General features: G+C 35.6%; 3 protein-coding genes across 3 annotated transcripts in view; all 3 read left to right on the top strand.

Annotated features, from left to right (window-relative positions):
* Positions 1–9,323, top strand: part of LOC110442332 — a 32,676-nt gene extending 23,353 nt beyond the window's left edge. The window contains exons 21-25 of the mRNA XM_021485890.1: positions 1,400–1,510; positions 5,555–5,665; positions 7,352–7,635; positions 7,819–8,083; positions 8,603–9,323. Of these exons, the coding sequence (XP_021341565.1) occupies positions 1,400–1,510; positions 5,555–5,665; positions 7,352–7,635; positions 7,819–8,083; positions 8,603–9,201 (1,370 nt within the window). The 3' untranslated portion in view covers positions 9,202–9,323. The remainder of the gene's footprint in view (positions 1–1,399; positions 1,511–5,554; positions 5,666–7,351; positions 7,636–7,818; positions 8,084–8,602) is intronic.
* Positions 1–27,320, top strand: part of LOC110442329 (fibropellin-3-like) — a 93,550-nt gene that overhangs the window by 23,120 nt on the left and 43,110 nt on the right. The window lies entirely within an intron of this gene.
* Positions 12,451–26,710, top strand: LOC110442331. Its single transcript, XM_021485889.1, has 11 exons — positions 12,451–12,487; positions 15,950–16,028; positions 16,631–16,731; positions 17,633–17,720; positions 19,142–19,345; positions 20,555–20,665; positions 21,502–21,506; positions 23,880–24,099; positions 24,641–24,924; positions 25,219–25,483; positions 25,960–26,710. Exons 1-11 carry the CDS (start codon positions 12,455–12,457, stop codon positions 26,556–26,558), a joined length of 1,989 nt encoding a protein of 662 aa, XP_021341564.1. The 5' UTR covers positions 12,451–12,454; the 3' UTR covers positions 26,559–26,710.

The following is a 27,320-nucleotide window of genomic DNA, read 5'->3' as shown; positions in this document are numbered from 1 at the left end:
TCAAACGTCGGAGTCACTTTGAAAAAGTAATAAGGAGCAAGACGACACTCAACACTCAGTTTTATGATTGTACATATCATCGTGCTTATCGTAGAGCTTAGGGGTATGTCGTTTCCTTTGATAATTTAGAGGAAAGCAGCAGAAGAATAAGAGCCTGTTTTCTCCTTGATTTCAAGCAGGGGATATGTTCCAATGATATGGTCTTGAATTTGTCGATATGTCTGAATGAGTAATCGAAGGATTTGCCAAGGTTTCTTTACCAGTCCTGATACGCTTTTCAATAAACACAGCTTCATATAAAACAAAAACATGTCGGTCAGAATAGGTGCAAATTATGTTCCGTCGAGTGTGCTTACAGTCTGTTTTAAAACAACTTGCCAGCGAACTCAACACAGGTACAGTCAACCAAGAACTCAATCATTTTTACAATGTCATCTCCTGTATATATGTATATAGTCGCTTTTCCTTCTTGGAAACGAAACCTCATAATACTAGAATGACTGTTTCCTTCAGTTTGTTATGAAATATTATTGAGTAAAGAGTGGAACATTGGCAGTGTCATTGGTTATCAAGCAAGCCTAGTTATGTTGGCAAGCAGGTAATGAAATAGTGACTGCAGACAGGAGAGATTAAGTTATAAGATGTATTTTCTGCAGACACAAATGGATATTTATCATCAAAAGATTCGGGAAATGCAGTCTTGTTTTGGTTTGATTTTGGATTTCAATATGCTAATTCTTTTTTAATGATGAGCCTAATAGATTTAACGGACATTAAAACGTGAATATCATTCAACATTCTATCTTTTTTACATTGTCAGGCGTACTCGGTTACATAATCATTTATTGTTCTGAAATTCATGTTCCAATTGATAGCAAAATTCTGCCGATACATACAGATACATACAATGCATCATTAGAATATCTAGAAACTTGTTATTACGATTAACATTTAAATCGCCAGTTTCTTTGTGCCCAGATGGACCATAATTGTAGAACCAGAATATGCTGAAGGGATAAGAAAAAAAAGAGAGAAAGCAAAAACGCTGTGGAAAAGACTAATGAATTCACTTCAGTTTCGATCACGTCTTCTCTGAACAAAGACTTTACACTGTAATGACTGCATCCAGGAATTGATAAATTATCTACAGATCATTAGATTCATATGGCTTAGTTATGACAAGAAGTCCCATGTAACGTTTCTCTTTATGTAAACGATAAGAGTTATTCAGTGTTGGGTCATTGTTTGGATGATAAATTGTATCATAATAAGAATAGTCATAGACAGAACGGACGTGTGTAAGTTTGATGAAATCCATTATAAACATTTATTTTCTCCACGGTTTTCTGCCAAACAATAGAGACCCTTGTATATAAATCATTTTGTTTTTATGTTTTAGGAAATGCTTGCCTAGGATTACCATGTCAGAACGGTGGCACTTGCAAACCAGATCACGCGACGTACACGTGTCTATGTACTACATCTTACTACGGACATAACTGTGAATACGGTATGTTTCTTAAATGAATAGTTCTATTTCATAGATGAAGGCATCAGTTCAACAATAAAAATGAAATCTTGCCTGCGTGACAGTCACTCCAGCTTTCTGTACAGCGCAAAGGTTACCTTACGTGCTATTTTTTAATGAATAGCAATTTCGAATCATAAATTTAATCATTATTGAATCATATTTCGGATCGTATTTTAAAGATCACTTCGCGACATGTCAATAACAATAAAGCCCATATAATCCTGAAAACAACGCCTCAGCATCATGTGTAGACAAAGGATGCCACTGTTCGGCGTAATACATACGTCATAGAGAAAATGCCTGCATTACTCAAAAAAGCTTTGTCGAAATAGGTATCAGTGCATTTTATTCAACAGAATTGAGTGATAACATCTTACGGACTAACTTACGTGGGTAATATGAGAGAAGATGTCTACGACTGTCAGCCGACGGTTAAAGTGACATTTTGATGAAGGGATCAATTAGAGATGAGATGTCGTTTAAAACGCTTTAGATACATTGAAGTTAGCTATTTAAACCGTTAATAAAGCTTAAAGAACTAATGCAAAGTATTAATTTACCTAAATTATGTCTTTTTTATAAACATTTTACCGCACACAATAATAACATTGAACATCCTATTGTGACGTGCTTTTTATACATTTCAATACGACAGATATTTTTTAGGATCTTTATAATAAGGTGGGAAACAAAATAGCACTTGACTAACTTGCAAATGTAAGATATATCTAGCCCTTGTGTAACATTGTGTATGAGAAATAAAAACCGAGATCAATGCACCACAATCATTATATTGAGAAAAAAGGGTATGTGCACGTGTCTATGTACTACATCTTACTACGGACAGAACTGTGAATACGGTATGTTTCTTAAACGAATAGTTCTATTTCATAGATGAAGAAATCAGTTCAACAATAAAAATGAAATCTTGCCTGCGTGACAGTCACTCCAGCTTTCTGTACAGCGCAAAGGTTACCTTACGTGCTATTTTTTAATGAATAGCAATTTCGAATCAGAAATTTAATCATTATTGAATCATATTTCGGATCGTATTTTAAAGATCACTTCGCGACATGTCAATAACAATAAAGCCCATATAATCCTGAAAACAACGCCTCAGCATCATGGGTAGACAAAGGATGTCACTGATCGGCGTAATACATACGTCATAGAGAAAATGCCTGCATTACTCAAAAAAGCTTTGTCGAAATAGGTATCAGAGCATTTTATTCAACAGAATTGAGCGATAACATCTTACGGACTAACTTACGGGGGTAATATGAGAGAAGATGTCTACGACTGTCAGCCGACGGTTAAAGTGACATTTTGATGAAGGGATCAATTAGAGATGAGATGTCGTTTAAAAAGCTTTAGATACATTGAAGTTAACTTAGTTATGACAAGAAGTCCCATGTAACGTTTCTCTTTATGTAAATGATAAGAGTTATTCAGTGTGGTGTCATTGTTTGGATGATAACTTGTATCATAAGAAGAATAGTCATAGACAGAACGGACGGGTGTAAGTTTGATGAAATCCATTTATAAACATTTATTTTCTCCACGGTTTTCTGCCAAACAATAGAGACCCTTGTATATAAATCATTTTGTTTTTATGTTTTATGAAATGCTTGCCTAGGATTACCATGTCAGACCGGTGGCACTTGCAAACCAGATCACGCGACGTACACGTGTCTATGTGATACATCTTACTACGGACAGAACTGTGAATACTGTATGTTTCTTAAACGAATAGTTCTATTCCATAGATGAAGACATCAGTTCAACAATAAAAATGAAATCTTGCCTGCGTGACAGTCACTCCAGCTTTCTGTACAGCGCAAAGGTTACCTTACGTGCTATTTTTTAATGAATAGCAATTTCGAATCATAAATTTAATCATTATTGAATCATATTTCGGATCGTATTTTAAAGATCACTTCGCGACATGTCAATAACAATAAAGCCCATATAATCCTGAAAACAACGCCTCAGCATCATGGGTAGACAAAGGATGTCACTGATCGGCGTAATACATACGTCATAGAGAGAATGCCTGCATTACTAAAAAAAGCTTTGTCGAAATAGGTATCAGTGCATTTTATTCAACAGAATTGAGTGATAATATCTTATGGACTAACTTACGTGGGTAATATTAGAGAAGATGTCTACGACTTTCATCCGACGGTTAAAGTGACATTTTGATGAAGGGATCAATTAGAGATGAGATGTCGTTTAAAACGCTTTAGATACATTGAAGTTAGCTATTTAAACCGTTAATAAAGCTTAAAGAACTAATGCAAAGTATTAATTTACCTAAATTATGTCTTTTTTATAAACATTTTACCGCACACAATAATAACATTGAACATCCTATTGTGACGTGCTTTTTATACATTTCAATACGACAGATATTTTTTAGGTTCTTTATCATAAGTAGGGAAACAAAATAGCACTTGACTAACTTGCAAATGTAAGATATATCTAGCCCTTGTGTAACATTGTGTATGAGAAATAAAAACCGAGATCAATGCACCACAATCATTATATTGAGAAAAAAGGGTATGTACACGTGTCTATGTACTACATCTTACTACGGACAGAACTGTGAATACTGTATGTTTCTTAAACGAATAGTTCTATTCCATAGATGAAGACATCAGTTCAACAATAAAAATGAAATCTTGCCTGCGTGACAGTCACTCCAACTTTCTGTACAGCGCAAAGGTTACCTTACGTGCTATTTTTTAATGAATAGCAATTTCGAATCATAAATTTAATCAATATTGAATCATATTTCGGATCGTATTTTAAAGATCACTTCGCGACATGTCAATAACAATAAAGCCCATATAATCCTGAAAACAACGCCTCAGCATCATGTGTAGACAAAGGATGCCACTGTTCGGCGGAATACATACGTCATAGAGAGAATGCCTGCATTACTCAAAAAAGCTTTGTCGAAATAGGCATCAGTGCATTTTATTCAACAGAATCGAGTGATAACATCTTACGGACTAACTTACGTGGGGAATATGAGAGAAGATGTCTACGACTGTCAGCCGACGGTTAAAGTGACACTTTGATGAAGGGATCAATTAGAGATGAGATGTCGTTTAAAAAGCTTTAGATACATTGAAGTTAACTATTTGAACCGTTAATAAAGCTTAAAGAACTAATGCAAAGTATTAATTTACCTAATGTATGTCTTTTTTATAAACATTTTACCGCACAAAATAATAACATTGCTCATCCTATTGTGACGTGCTTTTTATACATTTCAATACGACAGATATTTTTTAGGATCTTTATCATAAGTAGGGAAACAAAATAGCACTTGACTAACTTGCAAATGTAAGATATATCTAGCTCTTGTGTAACATTGTGTATGAGAAATAAAAGAATGCAGCGAGATCAATGCACCACAATCATTATATTGAGAAAAAAGGGTATTGGATTTTATTGTCAGTTTGAAAACAGCAAATATTACTTAATATAATTAGTAATTCCTCATTGTGACAAATTGATTGAAAATGTTATTTGCTTTTAACTTGCGTACATGACCAAATTGTCGCTTCTCAACGTAAAACCAGATTTCAACCTTTAAAATGTCCAGCAGGACTGATCTAAAGCTATTAATAGCCCACACTGAATGATTTTTGCAACTTGCACTATAAAGGTCAAGGCATGTAATTCATCGTAAAAATATCATAATTTATTTTGTATTTGCAAATAAATAATACAAGAATAATCATATTAAGGCTCAGCGATCGTAGGATAGTATTATATAAATATAGGAGTGTTTTGAGGCAATATGTATCATATTACTTGTCTATCATTTACTATTGAAATAAGCTTTGCTTTTTGCAAAATTTTATTGTTGTTTTCCTTTTCCGCATTGCTCCTTAAAAGGGGAAATGCTTATCACAAAACTTATAAATAGGCATCGATATACGTTATAATTGATATCAAATGATATATAAATGCTTGTAACTTGTAACATTTGTTTTCATATACCCGAACTAGTTGACGCCTGTCATAGTTCTCCTTGCAAAAACGGCGCTACGTGCAACAGAGTTGGATCGGACTATAACTGTTCGTGTACCGACAGATACATCGGGTCAAGTTGTACTAAAGGTAACCCTATCAACTTTTAAGATTTCAGTTTTGCATCTTTTTAGCAACATTTACATAACTGGCAATATTAGTATTGCTTGTTGATTTCTTCAATTCAGTCAAATGTTTTTTTTAATTCACGTTTGTCTTTGCTACTCGTCAAATACGGTTACATTTGTAAATAGGCTCACACGCTTTTGACATCTAGGAGGCATTCGGTGTACGCTTAACAAAATATGAAAAGAAGATGAAGTGGGATAAAGAAGGCAAAATGTTTTCCTAAAACCTGCAGTAAAGTTGGCTCCGGTTCGACGGTTTCTATTGGTAGGTCGAATAAAGCAGGAATTGATTGGTTCGGGAATTAGGAGTTGATCTGCTCTTTTCGCCTTTATGATCGTTGAAGGCAACTCTTGAAAGGAAATTGCAAAAATAAATCAAAGAAACCCATTGCTACTATATTTTAACTTTTAGGGAAGAGAGAGTGGAAAGAAAAGAAACAGTTGATAGGAAAGAAAGAAGACAAAAACGCCAAAACTGTTGTAAAGGAGGGCGGCAGGTCATTTTTCGCCTTACTAGTAAAAAAATCCAGAGGAAACCTCGATCTTGCAGGGGACCCGCATTAGTCGCATCTTATGATACACTTGCAGTGTGATACCAACAAGTTGATTCTTAGTTTCTCTAATGTTACTTTAACAGAAGACATAGACGAAATCACCCCAGATGTAATATAAGTCGTCTCCTTCTCTATCTAAATAAACTGCAAGGTATAGCAGGCCGATTATTTCTCTAAACATGTGGGAGATATCTTTTGTTCATGGGTTTTTATTGTATCTTAAACACATAATTTGAAATAAGTACAGATGAATTTGAAGGCCTATTCATGTTATTTGACTGATTAGCACTGTCACGCTGGCTTGTCTAACTCTATTTCCGCATGGAGTAAATGCTCTGCTGCCTGATCTGAACTTAGATACCTGGCAATGTTAGAATGAGTGGAAATGACAAAGCTTAACCTTCAATCGGACGATATTAAACTACAATACTCTGATGATAAACCTTCTATGGCAAATTTAAGTAAACCATATTGGCAACATAAAGGGTTTGATTGAGGGTATCTTCGTGCGACTGCACAATATCTATATCACACACGCTTATATTTAACGAAATGAACGTAGTATTGTTGTAGTATGTGTTATCAGCAACAGTTACCCCTGTGGTTTTGAGGAAACATAGGCTTGCTGTATCCCGTTTAATATTGTCAGGAATCAGCTAATAATGTGCCTCTTGCTAAATCGGAAATATGCTGCTGGTGGGACATTGACGAAGTATAAATTGCCCCATCACAACACTTAAGATTTGCTTTTTCTTTTCTCACTTCCCGACCTTTTTTTGCGTTTTTGGTGGTGTCTCCCTAGGAACTTGAACAGCAAACAAACAAACAAATATTGAAATAAATAAGTAACCATGAAACTTGTTATGATCAAATACCCCTGTGTATGACAAAATTAATGATGAACAATCTACAGAACAATTGATACAGCTTTTTAGCAATTAATATATGATTATTTACAACCACTTTTTTTCCAAATATGAAACGTTAAACAACCCATTTGATTGCTATTGATTTGTTTTTGCATCTTCTTTTTCTTTATGTTACATGTAAGTTGTATGTAACCTTACTTTATATATCGCTGTTACATTGTACAGATTGTAGACCCGGACCAGCAACTATAATCATCGTAGTGGACTCCTCAACTAGCGAAAAAAATGCGTTTAACGCGTCCAAAACATTTGCTGCATCATTTGTTGAAGGATTGTCAATAGACGCTGGTGACTTCCGAATCGCAATGCTGACGTATTCAGTTGATGTCTATCTTGAGTTTGGGTTTAACAAGCATACGAATAAAACGTCTATGCTAACAGCTATAGCCAATATCTCAAATGTTGTTGGCCCATCTTATCTGCATAGAGCTCTGAGGAAGGCACGGGAGGTAAGCATAATTATCAACCACACATGGTAACAAATTACGACAACTTTTTTATATTCTTATGATCATGTTACCGTAAAGTTCATATATTCATAGCTTTATACCCGTTTTGCAGATTCAAAGTGTCACGACAAGACACCTTACCGATCATACACGTCCAATTTTTATGATTTATATTTCCAATAGATTCTACTTTCTGATTCCCGATTCGGAGTGAAACAATATATCCTCCTTCTATCAGACGGGCTTTCTACTTATCGACAAGAAGCCGTACAGCAGTCACGAACTTTGAGGGCGCGGGGTGTTAAGGTTCTGTGTGTGGGGATAGGAAGTCAGGTAGCCCAGGAGGAACTGCTTCAGATAGCTACAGATACTCCGTACGTCTTTTCTCCTAGTAACGACGATGTCCTCAATGTCATTCTTATGGAGACAGTGGATACGAATTGTACAGGTATATATTGTTATTGTTGCCTATAAATAGTACATTGGTGAGTTAAAAGGAATTCAGAAAATGACAGGACAAATACAGATATATTAGTATAGTGAACATGTTGAAAAAAAAAATAAGAACAGCGATACAATATCCATACTGGGAAGTACGGATCTATTATGATGAAAACTGCCTACTTATTGCGCAATCTAGGCAAGTAATTGAGCAATAAATTAGAAGGTTTCCCGGCGAATAGTGCATTCACCTTTCACCAAGACGACCGGGGTTTGATTCCTAGTTTGACTACTTGTACTTTTCTAGGTACTCTAATTTCCTCCAACACGCCCAAAATTAAGACTCGCTCTTTGTGCTACATATGTACAAATTCAGAGGCATACCTATCAGTTAATTAACATCAATCATGATTATTAAAAATTGAATTTCATGTTTTTTCTTTAAGCGTGATATGTATGTTACTACTTTTCCCATATATAATTTTTTGTCGGATTCATTTGAATTATGCATTATCCCACTTTCCAGATTGCCTGATCAATAAGGTCTCCGACATTGTGTTGTTGGTAGATGTATCTAAATACCAGTCAGCTCAGCTACAGAGGACATTGGACATCGTTAGGTTCTTCATACATCAGGTCCGGACGTATTTCTCCGATACACGGATAGCGATGGTCACGTTCGATGGCCGTCAACATGTGAAGTTTGGCCTGACTGACGATCAAGAAACTGACGGTATACTTGTCAAGAGTCAGATAGGCATTACTACGTACGATCGGGAGTCTGACGTCAAAGCAGCGTTAGCGTTTGTTCGTACTTCTGTATTAAGTGGTGCTCGAGGAACGAGCCGAAATTTTGTGGTGGTGTTCTCTAATGAAGAATGGACAGACGTGGATGGCATTGTACGTGAGAGACAGGCCCTGAATATGGACAATGTCACTGTGGCCTTTGTTCCTGTGGGACTCCCAGCCGAGCTTGATACCGTGTATTCTGTCGCCTACCAAGAAAGCGACGTATACTACGTCGGAAATAACGTGGAGGATCACGATGAGGAGAGACTGAAGGCCCTGATAGCTCAGACGTCTCACGTGGAATGTGTTAATGATTTGTTTGATAAACGACAGTGAATGGTGCTGAATAGATGTTAGATTGTCAACATACTGCACGAAACGTTCTGTGAAGAAGACCTTTATATAAACCACAAAACAATATGAAGCATCAAGTTGAGTGTACATACGTTTTCGGATAAAAAAACCCACCTTGCCATTCGGCAGGTTTTAACTGTTTATTCAAAAGACTTTTTTTTGTTTTTCCTTTCTATTTTTTAATCTTCAATCTATTTTCAAACACCTTGTACTACTCCTGGTGTAAATGAATCCTCACGGCCACATTCTTGTTACTTTATGACGACATTAAGGCTATGATATTTTTCTTCTGTGCTCATTTCTATTTTTGTCATATCATTTTGCAGATCATATTTCGCGATCACATAAATGACCAGCGAAATTGCGAAAATATCATCCCGCGTAAATCTATTCACGATTGTATAGCTAGTGAAACGATTTTGAGTATATGCCATCTTGAATTATCTATGATATAAGATGACGATCGCTCCCAGATATGTACTGAAAGTCACTCCATTTCAAACTGAATATATAAGAGTAATACTATAATTGGTTTGTCAGATAAACACTGTCTGTGAATACCATGCCCAGCTTTGATTACCTCGGAGGATTGTTTCATTACCTCGGATATTGTTAGTAGTGTAAATGATGGACTGACTAAAAACGTTGTAAAGTGACTATCTCCATTTACCTAATGTAATGTACCGTTCTGGATTTACTCGTCTAGTATGGTTAGGCTAAAGTGCACCTCCAACGTACATAATGTCATCTTGTATCTAACATCGTTTAAAGCCGCTGTCAGTCAATCAGTCTTATTGACTACAATGTGTGGCGATATACTTGAGTGTGAGCCAAACCTTTACAATATATGCAGTAACATCCACTAACCACTACCAATGTAGCCACTGATGCGTTGCAGCCGTTTTTAATTCTTTACTTGGGCAACTAAAGTAACCTAGTTATTCGAGAACTGGGTTTTCCACAGGAATGTGCGTGTTTTCCCCCACTTTCACAGCAATCCATGTCAGGGTAATAAACGATTGACAGGTCAGGACTACCAATTATAAGTTATTTCAAAATGTACATGTTCCTTTCGAAACAGAATAGTAGCATTTAATCTGGCAAAATAGTACACCAGTATGTTTTATTAAGTGTTATGTTAATATTTACTGCTTTAACAGGGGCTAATTTTAAATACTGTGCTAATGTAACAGGCGAGATTTTATACCCATGTTCTCTACTAAGGTTTCCTTATGCTTAGGAATAAGTAAGACAGGCAAACACACACTTTTAACTAAATGTATTATACCCCGTCTATACAGTAATATACAACACATCACCTAACAATTACACTAGCTCGGTCTCACTATAGATACTCATGGCTTCACTACGTGTTATATAAATATAAGTACCACCCTCCCGATTCCACAGATATATAAGCTACACTAAGAAAGTAAAGTACCCCTCGACCTTGCACCTACATCAAGAGAAACAAAAGATAGAGAAGCAAGAGAGTCGAGCTGACCAGTGACTCAACGCGTTCGTCTTGCTACCGAACCACACGTGCACTCGGCTATTTATACCCTACTCCAACAATACCCGATAGAAAACAAATAAGAAACAAGATTACATAACGTTTACGGAATTACCCTGCAGTAGCGGAAGTAAATAAACTTGCGGTCTATTAATAACGAGCCTGGATGAACGATAACATGAACACGAATGCACGAGGTTACTTCTACACAAATATACAAAATATCTACCCGTTACATTCCCCCCTTTTCAAAGAAAATGTTAATCCTACAGTAAAACACTAGGTAACATTTGCCTATACGAGATATAAATTTAAAAATATTTTCCAAATATTCTCGACTATATGCAGCATTGCAAATTACTTGTTTCACAAAATAGATTACAATGTTTAGAAATATGTTTTCCTTATATAATGATCATACATTATTAATAAAATAAATCAATATTTCCGTCATAGATATACAAAAATTAGCGACTGTGAATATGCTTAATACAATACATTTTAAATTATTTCAAAAATTGATAAATTTTATAGAAATTTCAACAAAAGTTTACATGTAATCTTCTGTAAAAATTAAAATCCTTTTAGATAGTCAATCACAAATAAATTCTGAATATCAAATTTATCATTATTGCATTAATATCAAATATCTACACATATATATACAAATATCACAACAATTACAAAAGTCACAGTCTATGCCACGATTTCGACACGATTCACAGTTCTTACGTGACGCGATAGTCCACACTGGAAACAATAGGCACACTATATAACACTAATACTAACAGTCACAGTCACCCACAGCTCTACATGGGACTACACAGAACACACAGAACAAAGATAAGAAAACGATGCCCCCCCCCCCCCAACACAGATTAGCTATTTCATCAGTCCCACAGAAATTGGTCCTCCTCCGGTAGCTGTACTGGGTGAGGGGTATGGTCTTGACCCCACCCTCGGACAGAAGTTGTCACACGAATCTCGTCCCCTTATCTAAAGGTGACTTCAATAGTCTCATCCCAGAAATACAGAAATTCCAAAATATTACAAAATCGGCAAAGGTTGGGCGGGTCATTTGTAGGTTTACTTGCTGGACAAATGCAGGTGTCTTGTCTTCGCTTGTGTCAACACAATGATAAATTCAATGCACAGAAATAATTCGCTGTAGGTGTTGTGACATGGTTAGGAAGAAATTCATATGGAATATAAACATCTAATTTTCTTAGCAGTTGAAATTCTACCCCGAGTTATACAAAGACCCACAAATTCACGTTTACCACACACTCTTAGTCATATTTTGAATGATTCACTAGCTAAAGGTTGTAAAAAACGAAGATATATACACATCTCGAGGTAGTCAAGTTAGCTGACTGGAAGTCCGATAACGACAGACAATACTACACAACGCACGTCAAATGCAAGCTTCGTTCTTTGTAAATGTTATTTTACTTATTTGTATACAGAAATAAAACGGTGATTGGCATCTCATATTTTATTTTACTTTCTCTTTCAGTTTTTTGTTTATATTGCATCCATTCCGACACCCATCATCGTATGATATTTAGGTTTGTTTTACGAACTAAAACACCAAGCTAACAAGGTAGTTACAATCTTAAGTACACCAATACCCTTAAACACACTGTGCAATATTCTTCCTGATCTATTTATCGGAAAAACCGTTTGTTTTTTGTTAAAATGTTATACAGGAAGTAAATGTGCATGAACGAATCAGAAAAGATCAGAAATTTTCAGGTAAGTTTTATTTTGTGAAGTAATAACTATACGAATGAAATGTATATTTTGTACAATGCGTGTATGTACAATGTCGCTACATGTTAAAGTAATAATAACGATATAGCAATTAAGACATTATGTCGGGTTCAGGCTACCTTTCCTTTTGTTTCGGTGTCCGTTTCTGTTGAACTAATATCCTATTTATTTATTTTTCTTCCTGTCCTGTTCTAATGTGATGACACTGTAGAATATATTATCTACTTCACTATAATGACATTCACGTGCATTGGATTGTAATATAATACACTGTTAAAATGTCTGATTTGTTTAGCCGTAACGCCCTATTCATTTTTTAAGCTTAGGTGTTATCATTCAAATTGGCAAGTGTCAAGTTCCACTGTAAATTCGATGCGTAAATGAACATATTCATGCCTAATTGAAGAGGCGTCCCATTCCTGATAGCTAGGTTTATTGGTTTCAGTGAAAAATTATCTATATTCTAATTCAATAATTTACTGCCAAGTGCCATTCTTAATGTTTATCTCATATTCGATGCGTGTAAACTTGGACATACTTAATATAGTTTAAACGTCTGATTTGTTTAGCCGTAACGCCGTATTCATTCTTTAAGCTTAGGTGTTATCATTCAAATTGGCAAGTGTCAAGTTCCACTGTAAATTCGATGCGTAAATTAACATAATATCATGCTTAATGGAAGAGGCGTCCACTTCTTGATAGGTTTATTGGTTTCAGTGTAAAATTATCTATATTCTAATTCAATAATTTACTGCCAAGTGACATTCTAAATGTTTATCTCAAATTCGATGCGTGTATACTTGGACATACTAAATAAGGCGACGCACTTCTCTTGAGTTAATTGGATGCTGGCCAGTTATTCCACTGACAATGATTTTATGTAAACCACATTTGATGCGTGCAAAAGTAAAAGGCTAAACATATTGTACTTCGTTTTCCTGAATAGGATTCTGTGTAATAACATTTCGATTGCAACCAAATTAAATAAGCGAATAGATAATGGCAAGTTGCAGGCTTAGGCCAAATGTCAATTCGATGTTTACAACCTGTTTTGTTTATCAGTTTTAGTTATAGGTTTTCATATGTCTGATTGGTTAATTGGTTTCCATGAAAGAACTCCCCTAAAATGATTGGTTCCAACCAACCGCCTCCACAATAAATGCATTTATTCAATATTTACATTTGCATGGCAATGAAACAAGAAGACAAGGTTAATGTTTTTATTGATGAATAATAATAGAATCCATCCCTGATGTGAGGTATGAATAAGGTAATTCAAACCCCAGGGATAAACTATTGAGCAGGAGACCCGAGGCTTTGCCGAGGGTCTTTTGCTCAATATTTCCACCCGAGGGTTTAAATATCATTACCCTTACCTTAAACGCCGGAAATGCGGATATCTCGGTCTAGTATGCAAGAAAGGAATATCCACCCCTTCAGGTGAGGGAGCAAGAAAGAATATACACGTACCTGCTGTTATCCATTGCATGTTGAAACTGGCAACTTATGTGGGAACCCACTGCAGAATGGTGGATTTGCTTTTATGCCTTCTACTTAGGGAAACAAAAACGACCAAAATAAACCTGCTTCACCAGTTGTAATATTTGGAATCTTTATGTGTTCTCTCTACTTCTAGCCAATCTGACAATGCCTCACTTTTGACATTATTGTCGAGCGTTCGACAAGGTGGGAAAGGCAATGGGTTATATCTAAAATATTTTAAAAATGTTGTTAATACCTGCTTAACGCTCAGCATTTAGGGTATTTGCTTGGTTTGGTATGGTTAAACAGTGTTAAACGTCCTATCAACTGCTTAAGTTATTTAAGGACATACATCCATGTTTGTAATGCATGCGTGTATGTGAATTGGAGGCAGGCGATGTTGGTATAGTTGCTTCTTTTTGATAATGTTGATCTGATGCGGACGCTATAATGCACCGTAGGAACCCAGCACAGCATTCCGCCCGGTCACATCATACTAACAACGGGTAAAGTGGCTTATTGGACAGAACCAATTGCCTTCCTCACCTTGGCAAACGTTTAAAAGTAAAGCCAAAATTCAGGTTTCGCCATGCAAGGCCCTAGTAAAGAAAAGGTAGGAAGGATTAGAGAGCAACATAAAGATCCCAAGAATTTCAATGTGTGCAGCAGATTTGTTTTGGTAGCGTTTGTGTCCCCAAGTAGAGGACACAAATGCTTATCCGAAATTCCCACATACGTCGCATCTTACCGGCGATCATGCAGTGGGTAACAGCAGGTGTATTTTTTCGTAATTCCTGATCTGCAGGGTATTGGGGTAATTGAACCATCTGGCTGACCCGTTGTCAGTTAATGCGACTGGACGGAATACTGTACTAGGTGCCTTCGGCATGGTACTTTAGCGAGACAGCATTATAAAGTAGGCATCTGATCCGCGCTGTCGCAAGGAGGCAAATACATCAAGCGAGTTTTGCAAGCCTCTTGGCATATCCTTAATGACCTTGGCTGTTAGTGTGACGTTAAACAAAACAAAAGCAAATCACAGGAATAGTCCCGCAGTATAACAGTAAAAGTTGCATGGGATTCGACTTAGATTTTAATTATTTTGACTTAAGTCAGGTGGTTGAAAATCTAAAATATTTTAAGTTCCATTTTAAGGGATTTGATAGGTCACCCGGACTTGGAACAGAACCCTTTGATTACCTTTACTCCATTTGGATGAATGTTCATCACTTCAGCCAACTGTGAGGCCGTGTGAAACAAAAAAAGTAAATCAGAAGGGAAAAATATAAAGATCCCGATTGTTGCAAATAGTGCAGAATGGTCTTGTTGGTGATCGCTGATGTGTCCCAAAGAATACGCATTAAGTCATCACCTCAGTCAGCTCTTACAACATAGAATGGGTAGCGGCAAATATGTTTCTTTCTTAATACCCAAGCTACAGATGTGGGTAAATAATGAAGATCAAATTAGATCAAGTATACATGTCGTATATTAACATGTATTATCTGGTTGAAGTACATTTTATGCCTCATCATATAGTTGAAATAGTTCAGGGCTAATGGTATATTGCATAAATTGTTATTCAGATTGTGTTTGTACAGTACAGGGTTTTCACGACAATTGAAAATTGAATGGTTGTTTTTACTTTCCGAAGCGAAAAGCATTACTTTCTCAATATGGTGTTTTATTAAGGATGGCAATGGTTATTACATTAGCAAATTTGGTAAAGTTAGTTAGTACTTGACGATTATTTCCGTCCAACGGATGTTAGCGAAAACCAAACGAATCGCTCCATATAAAGACTAACATAAAATATTTGAGTTCGTCACTGTTTTTTTCAGGCTCGTTGAGATTTTGTATCAGATTAATATGTACCAGTATTGTTTGTATTAATACAAAATAGCGGATATGGGCAATGTGGAATCATATATAGAGTGAATGTATTCATAGAATATTTTTCAGGGAAAACGATTTTCTCCCAGAATGTTTTGTGTACACGGCGTGGTCCTCGTACTACTATCCTTGGTCATTATTTTAAATGGTGAGTAAAGAGCAAATAAACACAAAGAAGGTAAATTTCATATTCAGAACGATTTTGCTTTTGAGATCAAATAGATCACAACAGTATTATCAGTATACCGATGCAGACAAAACCTGTTAAGGTTGTTACATGTATGTATTTAATTTGGTTGTTTGTAACGGCGTATACATTTTGTATACATGTACCATATTTTTCTGCCTAAATAAACGTATATATGTACGTAGATAATCGAATATCGTTAATTTTATTCGTTTATAGTGAAAGTAAAATTAAATTATATATGTTTATGTATCAAAGGTTATATAACTAAGCAAGAAAAGGAATCAAAACGTCATTTTCAGCTGAACGAGGCATCGTGCAAAAAATGTGTTGCCTACCAGAAAAAAACCTAACAAGAAAGCATTCAATGATTTTACAACTTGATTGTTTATATAGAAGAAGTTATGTATCTCTGTCCGTCTCTTTCTCGTTAAATCTGCTTTCATGTCTTCTGTCTGTCTATCTGTCTCTCTCTCTCTCTCTCTCTCTCTCTCTCTCTCTCTCTCTCTCTCTCTCTCTCTCTCTCTCTAACACACAAACTCACACTTATATCGATGTTACAGGTGTAGACTCAAGTGGCGACATTTGCCAACTGGGCTGGAGATGGTATAATAACCACTGTTATCTGTCAAGACATGATGTGACCACATGGACCAATGCACAGGTATTAAATTCTGTTTATTTTACAACATATGTTATTTATGCTTAATTTATATTTGAGAGAGAGAGAGATTCCATAAACATTTGTCGAGTGTACATTCTCGACAAAACTGCAAGTAAAACCTTTGATGATTACATGTATTTTGTAACAATGGCGTATATGATCACTAAGCACAAGGTTAGATCGAAAAGGCTTACTGAAGGTAAAAAGCACAGTTCAGACGCGCAGACCTCTTACATGTACTTGTAGACTGTACAAAACCTGGCTGCATAACAATTATAGTCTTTGCCCATGTTTTGGACGTTACAAAATCATCACGTTTACAGCAACTCGGAAATCTAATTATAACAATGCTCTATTATATGCATTGGAACAGAAAGTCAATAATGATGTTTTATGTTTTTATGTATTACCGGTCGCACAATTGTATTGATTAATGCATCATTTAATGTATATGTTTATTGTATTGATAGCACTAACTGTATTGCTATGTACTTTAAAGCGCTTTAGAGTAGCTTATTCTAGCTTGGTAAGTCGCTATATCGAATATTGCTATTTTTATTTATCTGGTATAAAGCTAAAGATTAACAAGACACTCTTGGAACATATTTCAAGAATAATTAATACCAAACTATTTAAAAATGCAAAATGTTTACTTGTCACTTTTGGCTCATAGAATGAAACTAATTAATATCTGCGGTGTTATTACCAATATTCAATAATGTACAACAAATTAATGCTATTATCTTAGTTAATACGCGTTAAAGCGATACACTTTTGTTTCGTGCTCTTACATGACCTTTATTCGCAGAAATAAGCATGCATAAGTTTTAAACGTTTATGACGACTAAGTTAGTATGTAGTAATTTGATACATTATTCACGTTTCCTTTTTAACGTTTTAGCAAGAATGTCAGAGGCTTGGTAGTAACCTTGTAACTATAGAAACTGCTCACGAAAACTCGTGGCTAAAGGGACTTGCAGGCTTATCAGGTAGTACTTCATCTTATCACAAACACGATTTCATGCCAATAATTAATGTATTTCTAAGCATGAATATTTTATTTCAAATAAGTTTTAAATTCCACCTATATCGTTCCTTGCATCTCCGACAAATCATTAGACGAAACATCTGTACGATCCAGTTTAATCAATTTGAGGCACGCTGTATCTAATTCCAAATTTTAGATTCCATATTGTCTAATGGTATGAAGCAAATCGAATATCAATGCACGCATCTTCAACAACAATTGCAAAATACGGCTTGTTCGATCATGTGTACAGGGTAAATGCTTAACATTTTGTTAAATTTTAAAATATACATGTCATGTGCGAAAGACGAGTTAGAGATACTTTTGTAACTTAATGACAGGGTGGTGGCGAATCATACCGTTTTATGTAGTTATGAGTAAGTTTGAACAGGTTTGATTTTAAAAGTGACAATATAAATTTTATGACTTTCAACTTAAGTCAATTTTGCTGTACAATCGATATATATGATAACCCCAGATCGTCGAAAATCCGCCGGCAATAGATAATTTTGTGAATTTGCACCACAATTAGGACACATTCCGAACAGTTCATTAGAGAAGTACCAAAAGTTCTCCTGTTCATCCGCGATAAGTGCTCTAAAGTAAACATATATAACCTCCCTGTTTGAGAAATCGGATACTATTATGATCAAAGATGGTGTTGAATTAACTCCAACCATTTTGATTGAAAATCAGACTCTCAATTTCACGGACTTATCTGATATATCAATTGTACTGTTGAATCGGACTGAATACACAACATGTCCATTTTTATAGGATGCATCACAGAATTCAAATTTATTACGATGAAAAAATATGCATGCATTAATAAATGCTGTGAGTTTAAAGATTCACAAAATCTTAATATTGCGCGTGCACTGTTTACGATTGTGCATATGTAATTTCATATGTTGATACGCTCAAGTTGACCTTTAAATGTATAACTCACATGACCTCTGAAACATGTGTTAAGGTGAACACTGAAAATATAATTTCATGTAGCCTGCGGGTGTTTTACTATCATTGTCTGGTGGTCAATTCCTCTGAACGAGCTTTTAATGGGTTGATAGTACCCAGTATATAATTTCGTATTCTTAGCCGACACAGCAAAGGTAGTTCCGGGACTGAGTTATTTATATAAATATTCCCTCATAAAACAACGAAAATCATTTTTGACTAATGATATTTGAGTATTTAGTATGGGAGCAAAGAAACAAAATATATTAATGTGCTTATTTTGTTTGATCGTATGAAACTGGTCTAAATTGTTATTAAAAGGAAAGTAGTCTGATGATAAAACGATCACGTTATAGTGCATATAAAATTTGAAGGCATGATTTAATCTAATTGATTAATAGGTGCGTGGATATATTTTGTTGAAAGATAACCCTTGGATTGGAGCAAATGACCAAAGTAGAGAAGGGGACTGGAGATGGGTCATAGACAACTCTAAAGTGACATTCTCAGACTGGGGATCGGGTGAACCAAATAATGATCTAGGTCACGAAGATTGTGCGCAGTTCTACCACACCAATCAATGGAATGACAACATCTGTACAGTTTATTGTCCTTTTATTTGCGAAAAAGGTAAGTATACAGTAAGCTTACGAGGTCCATACAAAAAAAGACATCATTGCAAAACCTTATAAATCTTGGACGTACAATTTCACAAAAAATATACCTTTGTTACACATGCCTTCCTATAGTGTTATTAATTATAAGTTCGATTTTATTTACGCTTCAGTATTACATTGTGTTTTCTAAACAAATGATTATTTACATGTATAATGCAATCTTTCATTTCATACTGCATGTTTGTTGCCGTCTTTGTTTTTTGCAGCAAAGTAAACATTTCTTAACACTTTGTAAAGGATCTTGATTTTCTTAAGGGCTGCCAGTCAGTTGGCACATTTTACCTGGTTTTGTTTGGTGTTGGTTTTATGCAGTTAAGCGTCCTATAAACAACTAAGTTTAGCGAAAGACGTTGTTCGATGTGTGAAATGTATGCATTTATGCGTCAGTTCTACTTCGTTTTATGTTTCCTAACTCCTTTCTTGACAATAACTTACGTTTGAACTTAGAGTTTGTTGATCATTGAGTTCTGGGACGTTCTACTGACAGGAGAACTCACACAAACACAAACACGTGTTACAGGCAATACTAGCAGGTAGCCATCTTTATTACACGAGAGTATTATGGGATAGAGGTTACAGAATCGGTGTATACAAAATTGAGACAAGTAGTATATTTATACGAAACGCATAACTATCATCAACAGAGTTGAACCTTCGCCAAAACGGGGTTATGTCCAGTGGCGGGAACATACCAAAATACTCACAATGGTAGTAGTTATGCATCAGTAATTGGTTACCTTCAACAAATTACTAGTCCTTCGTCAGTAAAATGTGACTGGTGGAATACCATGTTGTGTGCATTATTTAGTAAGGTATTAGCACTAAACTGTTGGCATCAGGTCCTTACCATTGCATTACACACCTAGAGGAACGCACTTAAATTACTTAAAGAGTAAATAGGACGCGAACTTCTACCAAACAAATCCAAACACTAACAAGTTTTTGTCCTTTACTGATATATAGCGTTTTAAAGAACGCCTACAGGAAAGAATCTGTCCATTCGCACCATATTACCATCTCACTCTTCTTTATTATATTTGATTACATACGTCTATAATAATCATATACTCAATCCTAATAATGGTGACCGTATTTTTGATATTTTTATGCTAAACATATTTATATTTTCAATCAATGCATCCTCATACAATGTACTTTCCAGAAGATAAATGTCTCTCCCATCCCTGTTTAAACGGAGGGACGTGTACCAGGTCAGGATCAAACTTCAACTGTAGCTGTACAAATGAATACCAAGGAATCAACTGTCAGCTTCGTAAGTTTTCTTAATCTCTTTAAATTATGTAAGTGTTTTACCAAGGCATATATGTTCACATACAAATATATGATCCGAGTGTGGCGGTCAATTTATGTACCACGGCTATGTTGTCTGACGTCACTATGTGAAAACAGTTCTGTTTTATTTCACATTCATTATTAACTAACAATACCATTTAATTTGATCTGCTCTCCATATATGTATGGTTAAGGTATGAGTTAATATAAGATTACTTAAATAACTTTAAATGTAAGCATAATATAGCAAGTATTTTACAATTACAGTATCATGCAATATCCTTGAAATTATATTTAAATGGGTTGGAAAAGCAACTTGAAACATAAGGGTTATTAAATCACCTTTTTGAGAATATGCCTTGACAGCAGTCGTTATAAGTAACATTGAATATTGACCTACATATGAACCGCCATAAAATAAATAACCATAACCTGCATACCAGCGAATAAGCAGTTAAGTTTTAAAAACTATCTTATCTTAACGCTCCAGTTTCTCATTATATAAAAATATATTAGTTGCCGATCGGATACACACTGTAACGGAAACACAATGTCGTTCTAATTAAATATGTGTTGTTATCACAAAGCTTAACACATTACTAAAAAATATCCATGTCTACACCGTAGCTTTTAGTTCTTTGCTGTAAAATGAACAATACATTATTAATTTAAATCTGCCCTGCATATTGCACGAATTATTGAGAAATTACGTTCAAAGTGATTACCTCAAAACACTTCGATTCAATGATAAAATAAAGATTCGTTCACAATGACAATATCCTGTTATATCAATAATATCATATTTGTTTCTCTAAGCGAAAGTAATAGTTATAAACTAAAGCGCAAAACGATCGTATATTCATTTTTCAAAAAAAAAAAAATTAGCTCGATCGTTTCTGAAGTAAATAAAACGGAATTCGCATCAACAATATATAAGCGGAAAACGAAACCTATATGCGTTTTAGACCCGAAACCCTAATATTTGTTAAGCAAATTTAATGAACTGACGTAATGTGCTTTCTTCCGGTACTGTCCAGGAAGTGGTGGTTAAAACTTTGGTAACGCTTCGTCACGAAACCATGTTTCCTAACTCCTTTCTATGGGATTCTGTCCAATGGCGGGAACATACCATTAACAATGGTAGTATATAAATATCAGCAACTGGTGGTTAAACCATGTCTATCAATTTTATAACCGTAAATTATACACAAATGTGAAGTCGATAGCAGGAGGGCTATCGCCCTACTTTTACAGCCGCATCGGGAAATAGCTACGCTGTATAATATGGTGTGCAACGTTCAACCAATTTTCAGTTAGTTATGCGTCTTAAATAAATGGACAGGTACATTGAACATAATGCCCATGCTCCGGAATCGTTTTCAAACGGCGACTAAAACGGCAAACAACGTGATTTGCAACCTGTGTTGTCCACTGTGTCTGAGGAGAGAAATCAGATGCGAGAGGATGGTTTGAGGCCACAGCGTCCCAACGTCGGTTGATGCATGTGTAGAAGGACCGGCCAGATTTCGGGGAGGGTCTATTATGGTTTTTAGGTATTGACAATGACTGAAAATAACTTTGTAGTTACCGAAAGCAATCTTACAGCTGATATATCAATATGCTAATCCCTTCGCATTTCTCTTATTCAAGGCGAAATCTGACATAATATTCGGCTAAAACGTGACTACACGTTGCAAGATTGTGTCGTTTCCGACCAACCTTACAGGCGGAGATTGCCAGACGCGGTGGAAACACGGGTATTGATTAGACATGGGAATTGACGACAGGTCACATTACTATAACGGCGTGTACGACAATACAACACAGATCTATATACATTAAGGAGAAGGGACAACATTAACTGTTCAATACATTTATAATGATTTGTTTTTATAAAACTATAAACAAAACCATTTTTATTTTATTTTTATTCGCTAGTAATTTACCATATTATGTAAGCTGCCGATCTTCTCTCTCAAAATTATCTTATTTCAATAATATTCATTCAAAATGATGCACTAAGGTTTGCAAAAGGAATTACATACACTGTAACATTTCGCATATACACTGGTTGCCCTTTTTATGTTCTACAACTTTATTGCCTGACCTTATAACATCTACGTAAACATCTTTTATTGGCCTTGACGTTGTCCTTCTTTGTTGTGTCTGTTCTATATTCACTTAAGATTAACAATACTTAATAAATTGATTCTGCTCTGAATATTACGTGTATATAAGGTTAGCTTACTTCAAAAACACGAATTGGTCGAAAATACGTATACAAATATTCACAATGACATATCATGTACAATGTTTACTATTTAATTTCAAATGGGAAATATCTTTCATATTTAGTACAACGGAAACTCCCATTTACGCCAAGTCTTGTAAGAATGTTGTCACATGCAAATATATAGGATTACCATATGCATCTATGCAGATGTACATCGTACAACATAATGTAGTATTATATCCAATATATGTTTCATTGTCGATTCGTTCATATGGGAACATTTAGGTAACTCAGCCAACAATCATTCCCCTTCCCATATTAGCAGCAATGAATGATAAATGTCTCCAATCTGCATGGTGACTTTGTTGCTGTTGATATTTTTATATTTGTGTTTTGAGTTCTGAAAACACGCGTCCAAATACATATCTGTCTCTGGTGTGAAATTTCTATCTGTATAAAACTGATTTGATAGTCTTGGTAGTAGAATGATGCCCGGAATATGACTGATTCAGGAATGCAAACATTCATAATATAACTGCTCAGACAGGTCCTAAAAGTATCCTCTTGTTGTCGTTCCTCATTAGAATTACATGTGTTAATATGATAATTTATTGGTTATTATCTATTTCATCATTTACGATAAGACTTCACCTCTTATCACGACAGAAAATCCCTGTTACGGTCAACCTTGTAAGAATAGAGCGACGTGCCAATATGCTGGGTCGACATATGCATGTTCGTGTACATACGGGTTCTACGGTGTCAACTGTCAGCACCGTAAGCAATAACGCAAATTAATGGCAGATTATCAATATATTTGTTTTATTTGTATTTACAGTTATTTACATTAGGAACCATAAAAATATAACAATGTATCCTATACCTTGTCTATATCTTTTTATTGCAATACGCTTGATTCATCCAGATTTTTTAATTGCCTCCATCTTCAATTAACAACCAGATTCATGAAAAGGGAAATCTGTTTATCACAAAACTTTATATCAATTTACGATTTCTGTGGCACACATTGCGTGTAACATGTACCACTTGTTTCCATTTACACGATACAGTTGACGCCTGTCTGATATCTCCTTGCACGAACGGCGCTACGTGCAACAGGGTTGGATCGGACTACAGCTGTTCCTGTACCGACAGATACACCGGGTCAAATTGTACCAAAGGTAAAAAAAATAATCATTTAGTTAATTCCTTTGCCTTAAGCGACACATTTTTCACTTCCTGTTTGTATATATGTTACTAGCTTATTTCCAAAACAATCCTTTTGAATTCGTTAAGGTGTTTGTGCCCTTTAACGCAGACGATTGGGCAAGTTTTTGACCACATTGAAAATATACTCCCTAATAATATAAGGTTAAATACACACATATGTTCCGACAGCGTGCTAGTTACCTACAAAAGAGAATTCAGATATACCACATATCAGTAAAAATATTAAACTTAGAAGAAACGATCCACAAAGTTAAATTGGCTATGGTAGGCAAGATTTTTTTACCCCAAATACCTGCATTTTAGTTCGGTCAGGTCTGGTCATACATCCTAAATTCGATTGATACACATAGACAATCTAGTTTGTCTAAATAGATATGAATCAGAAGGGAAACGTTGTTTGATTAGCATACAGTTATAGTTTAGACCCTTCATATTTATATTGTATATATTACGTCTGTAATGTTGCTGGATACATTGTTTTACATTTTCCAGATTGTAGGCCCGGGCCAGCTGATATAGTAATTGTATTGGACTCCTCGAGTAGTGCTGAAATCGTGTTAAATGCGTCTAGATCATTTGCAGCATCAGTTGTTGAAAGATTGTCAATAGACGTTGATGACTTCCGAATCGCAATACTGACGTATTCAGTTGATGTCCACCTTGAGTTTGCGTTTAACAATCATACGAACAAAACATCATTGCTTACTGCTATACACAATATCTCAAGTGGGTCAAGTGCGTCCTATCTACATACAGCGCTGAGGAAGGCATCGGATGTAAGGCTTTTCATAGTATCTTCCACACATGGTGCAAAACTTCATTGATTCCTTTACACTCATACAACTAACTCACCAGAAAAAATAGTAATGTAATATCGTTCACACATTAAAAGGACTTCCATATAAAAGCATATTACAAATACATAACTAATATCATGCAGGTATATTTGCTAATAAATCACTAGTTTTGTCTATCAGTACCTTATTTAAATCACATTGAACTATTTAAATTTGACAACCCTACTTATGATTCACGTTTTTTCTCTACGCTACGTTATATTTTTCCAACAGATACTACTTTCTGATTCCCAATTTGGAGTGAAACAATATATCCTCCTTCTATCAGACGGACTCTCCACCTATCGACAAGACGCCGTACAGCAATCACGAAATTTGACGGCGCGGGGTGTTAAGGTTCTGTGTGTGGGGATAGGAAGTCAGGTAGCCCAGGAGGAACTGCTCGAGATAGCTACAGATACTCCGTACGTCTTCTCTCCTAGTAACGACGATGTCCTCAATGTCATTCTTATGGAGACAGCGGATATGGATTGTACAGGTATATAAGTCTTTCATTTTTAAGTTTAAAATGAAATTCAGGAAAAAATACAAGACAAATAATGTATATTTACATCAGGAGTGACTATTGGGATAGTTCATAACTACCGGGAATATAACACGTACTCAAAACCATGAAATCTGAAAAGAATACTGATGGTGTTTTTTTGCAAGTACATTTGACAATTATTGGGCGGAAAATTGGCACAATTGATAGCACTACCGGCTTCTACAAAGACAACGATGGCTTGATATCCTGACTGAACATGAGATGGTACGACGTCACCTGCTCGAAACTCTGTGCTTTTTTGGTTTCTTTAAAAACATAACAATAAGGACACCCTTTACCACCGAACCAACCAGAGTAATAAATATAAGTTGGTAACATCTTCATAATTGTTGTTAAATAAATAAGTTTAATTTAAGTATATAATATATTTACGTACTGAATTGACACATTCATAAAATTCTTTCCAGATTGCCTGATCAATAAGTTCTCCGACATTGTGTTGTTGGTAGATGTATCTAAATACCAGTCAGCTCAGCTACAGAGGACATTGGACACCGTTAGGTTCTTCATACAGCAGGTCCGGGCGTATTTCTCCGATACACGGATAGCGATGGTCACGTTCGATGTCCGTCAACATGTGAAATTTGGCCTGACTGACGATCAAGACACTGACGGTATACTTGTCAAGAGTCAGATAGGCATTACTACGTACGATCTGGAGTCTGACGTCAAAGCAGCGTTAGCGTTTGTCCGTACTTCTGTATTAAGTGGTGCTCGAGGAACCAGCCGAAAGTTTGTGGTAGTGTTTTCTAATGAAGGTTGGACAGACGTGGACGGTATTGTACGTGAGAGACAAGCCCTTAATTTGGACAATGTCACTGTGGCGTTTGTTCCTGTGGGACTCTCAGCCGAGCTTGATACCGTGTATTCTGTCGCCGACCAAGCAAGCGACGTGTACTACGTCGGAAATGACCAGGAGGACCACGACGAGGACAGACTGAAGGCCCTTATAGCTCAGACGTCTCACGTGGAATGTGTTCCTGATTTGTTTGATAAACGACAGTGAGATGTACTGGATAGATGTTAGATTATCATCATACTGCACTAAACACTTTGTAAATACACCTTTATATAAACATCAAAACAAAATGGAGCATCAGGTTGAGTGTACATATATTTTCGGATAAAAAAGCTTGCTATTCAAAGCAGGCATTGTTTATACAGAAGCATTTGTTATGCTTTGTTTCTATTTTCTATTTTTTCATCTACTTTCAAACACCTTGTATTACTCCTGATGTATATGAATCTTCACGGCCACATGCTTGCTATCTTATGACGACATTCAGGCTATGACTTTTTTCATCGGTGCTCATTCTTATTCTTGTCATATTATTTTGCAGATCATTTTCGCGATAATGTAAATGACCGGCGAAATTGCAAAAAACATCACCCGCAGATATCTATTCACGATTGTATACATGTAGCTAGTGAAACGATTTGGATTACCTACATTGAAATATCTATGATATAAGATGGCGATCGCTCCGAAATATGCAGTGAAAATCAGTTCATTTCGAATTTAATAATAGTAATAATATAATTGGTCTGTCAGATAAACACCGACTGGGCATACACTATACAACCTTAATTACCTCGGAGGATTGTTAGTAGTTTAATGATGGACTGACTAAAAACGTTGTAAAGTGACCATCTCCATTTACCTAATGTAATGTAATCTACCGTTCTGTATTTAATCCGCTAAGCTAAATTGCACCTCCAACGTACATTATGTCATCTTTAATCTAACATCGTTTCAATGCCGCTGTCA

This window comes from Mizuhopecten yessoensis, unplaced genomic scaffold (assembly GCF_002113885.1).
Source record: "Mizuhopecten yessoensis strain PY_sf001 unplaced genomic scaffold, ASM211388v2 scaffold716251, whole genome shotgun sequence".
NCBI lineage: Eukaryota > Metazoa > Mollusca > Bivalvia > Pectinida > Pectinidae > Mizuhopecten > Mizuhopecten yessoensis.
Note: the sequence above shows the minus strand (reverse complement) of the source record. Positions and strands in the feature narration are given on the sequence as shown.

Excerpts from the sequence above, each read along its gene's own strand:
- LOC110442331 (XM_021485889.1), top strand. The coding sequence starts at position 12,455 with ATGAACGAATCAGAAAAGATCAGAAATTTTCAG. Across the intron at positions 16,732-17,632 it reads CCACATGGACCAATGCACAG|CAAGAATGTCAGAGGCTTGG; the intron begins GTATTAAATTCT and ends TTAACGTTTTAG. Across the intron at positions 24,925-25,218 it reads CGCTGAGGAAGGCATCGGAT|ATACTACTTTCTGATTCCCA; the intron begins GTAAGGCTTTTC and ends TTTTTCCAACAG.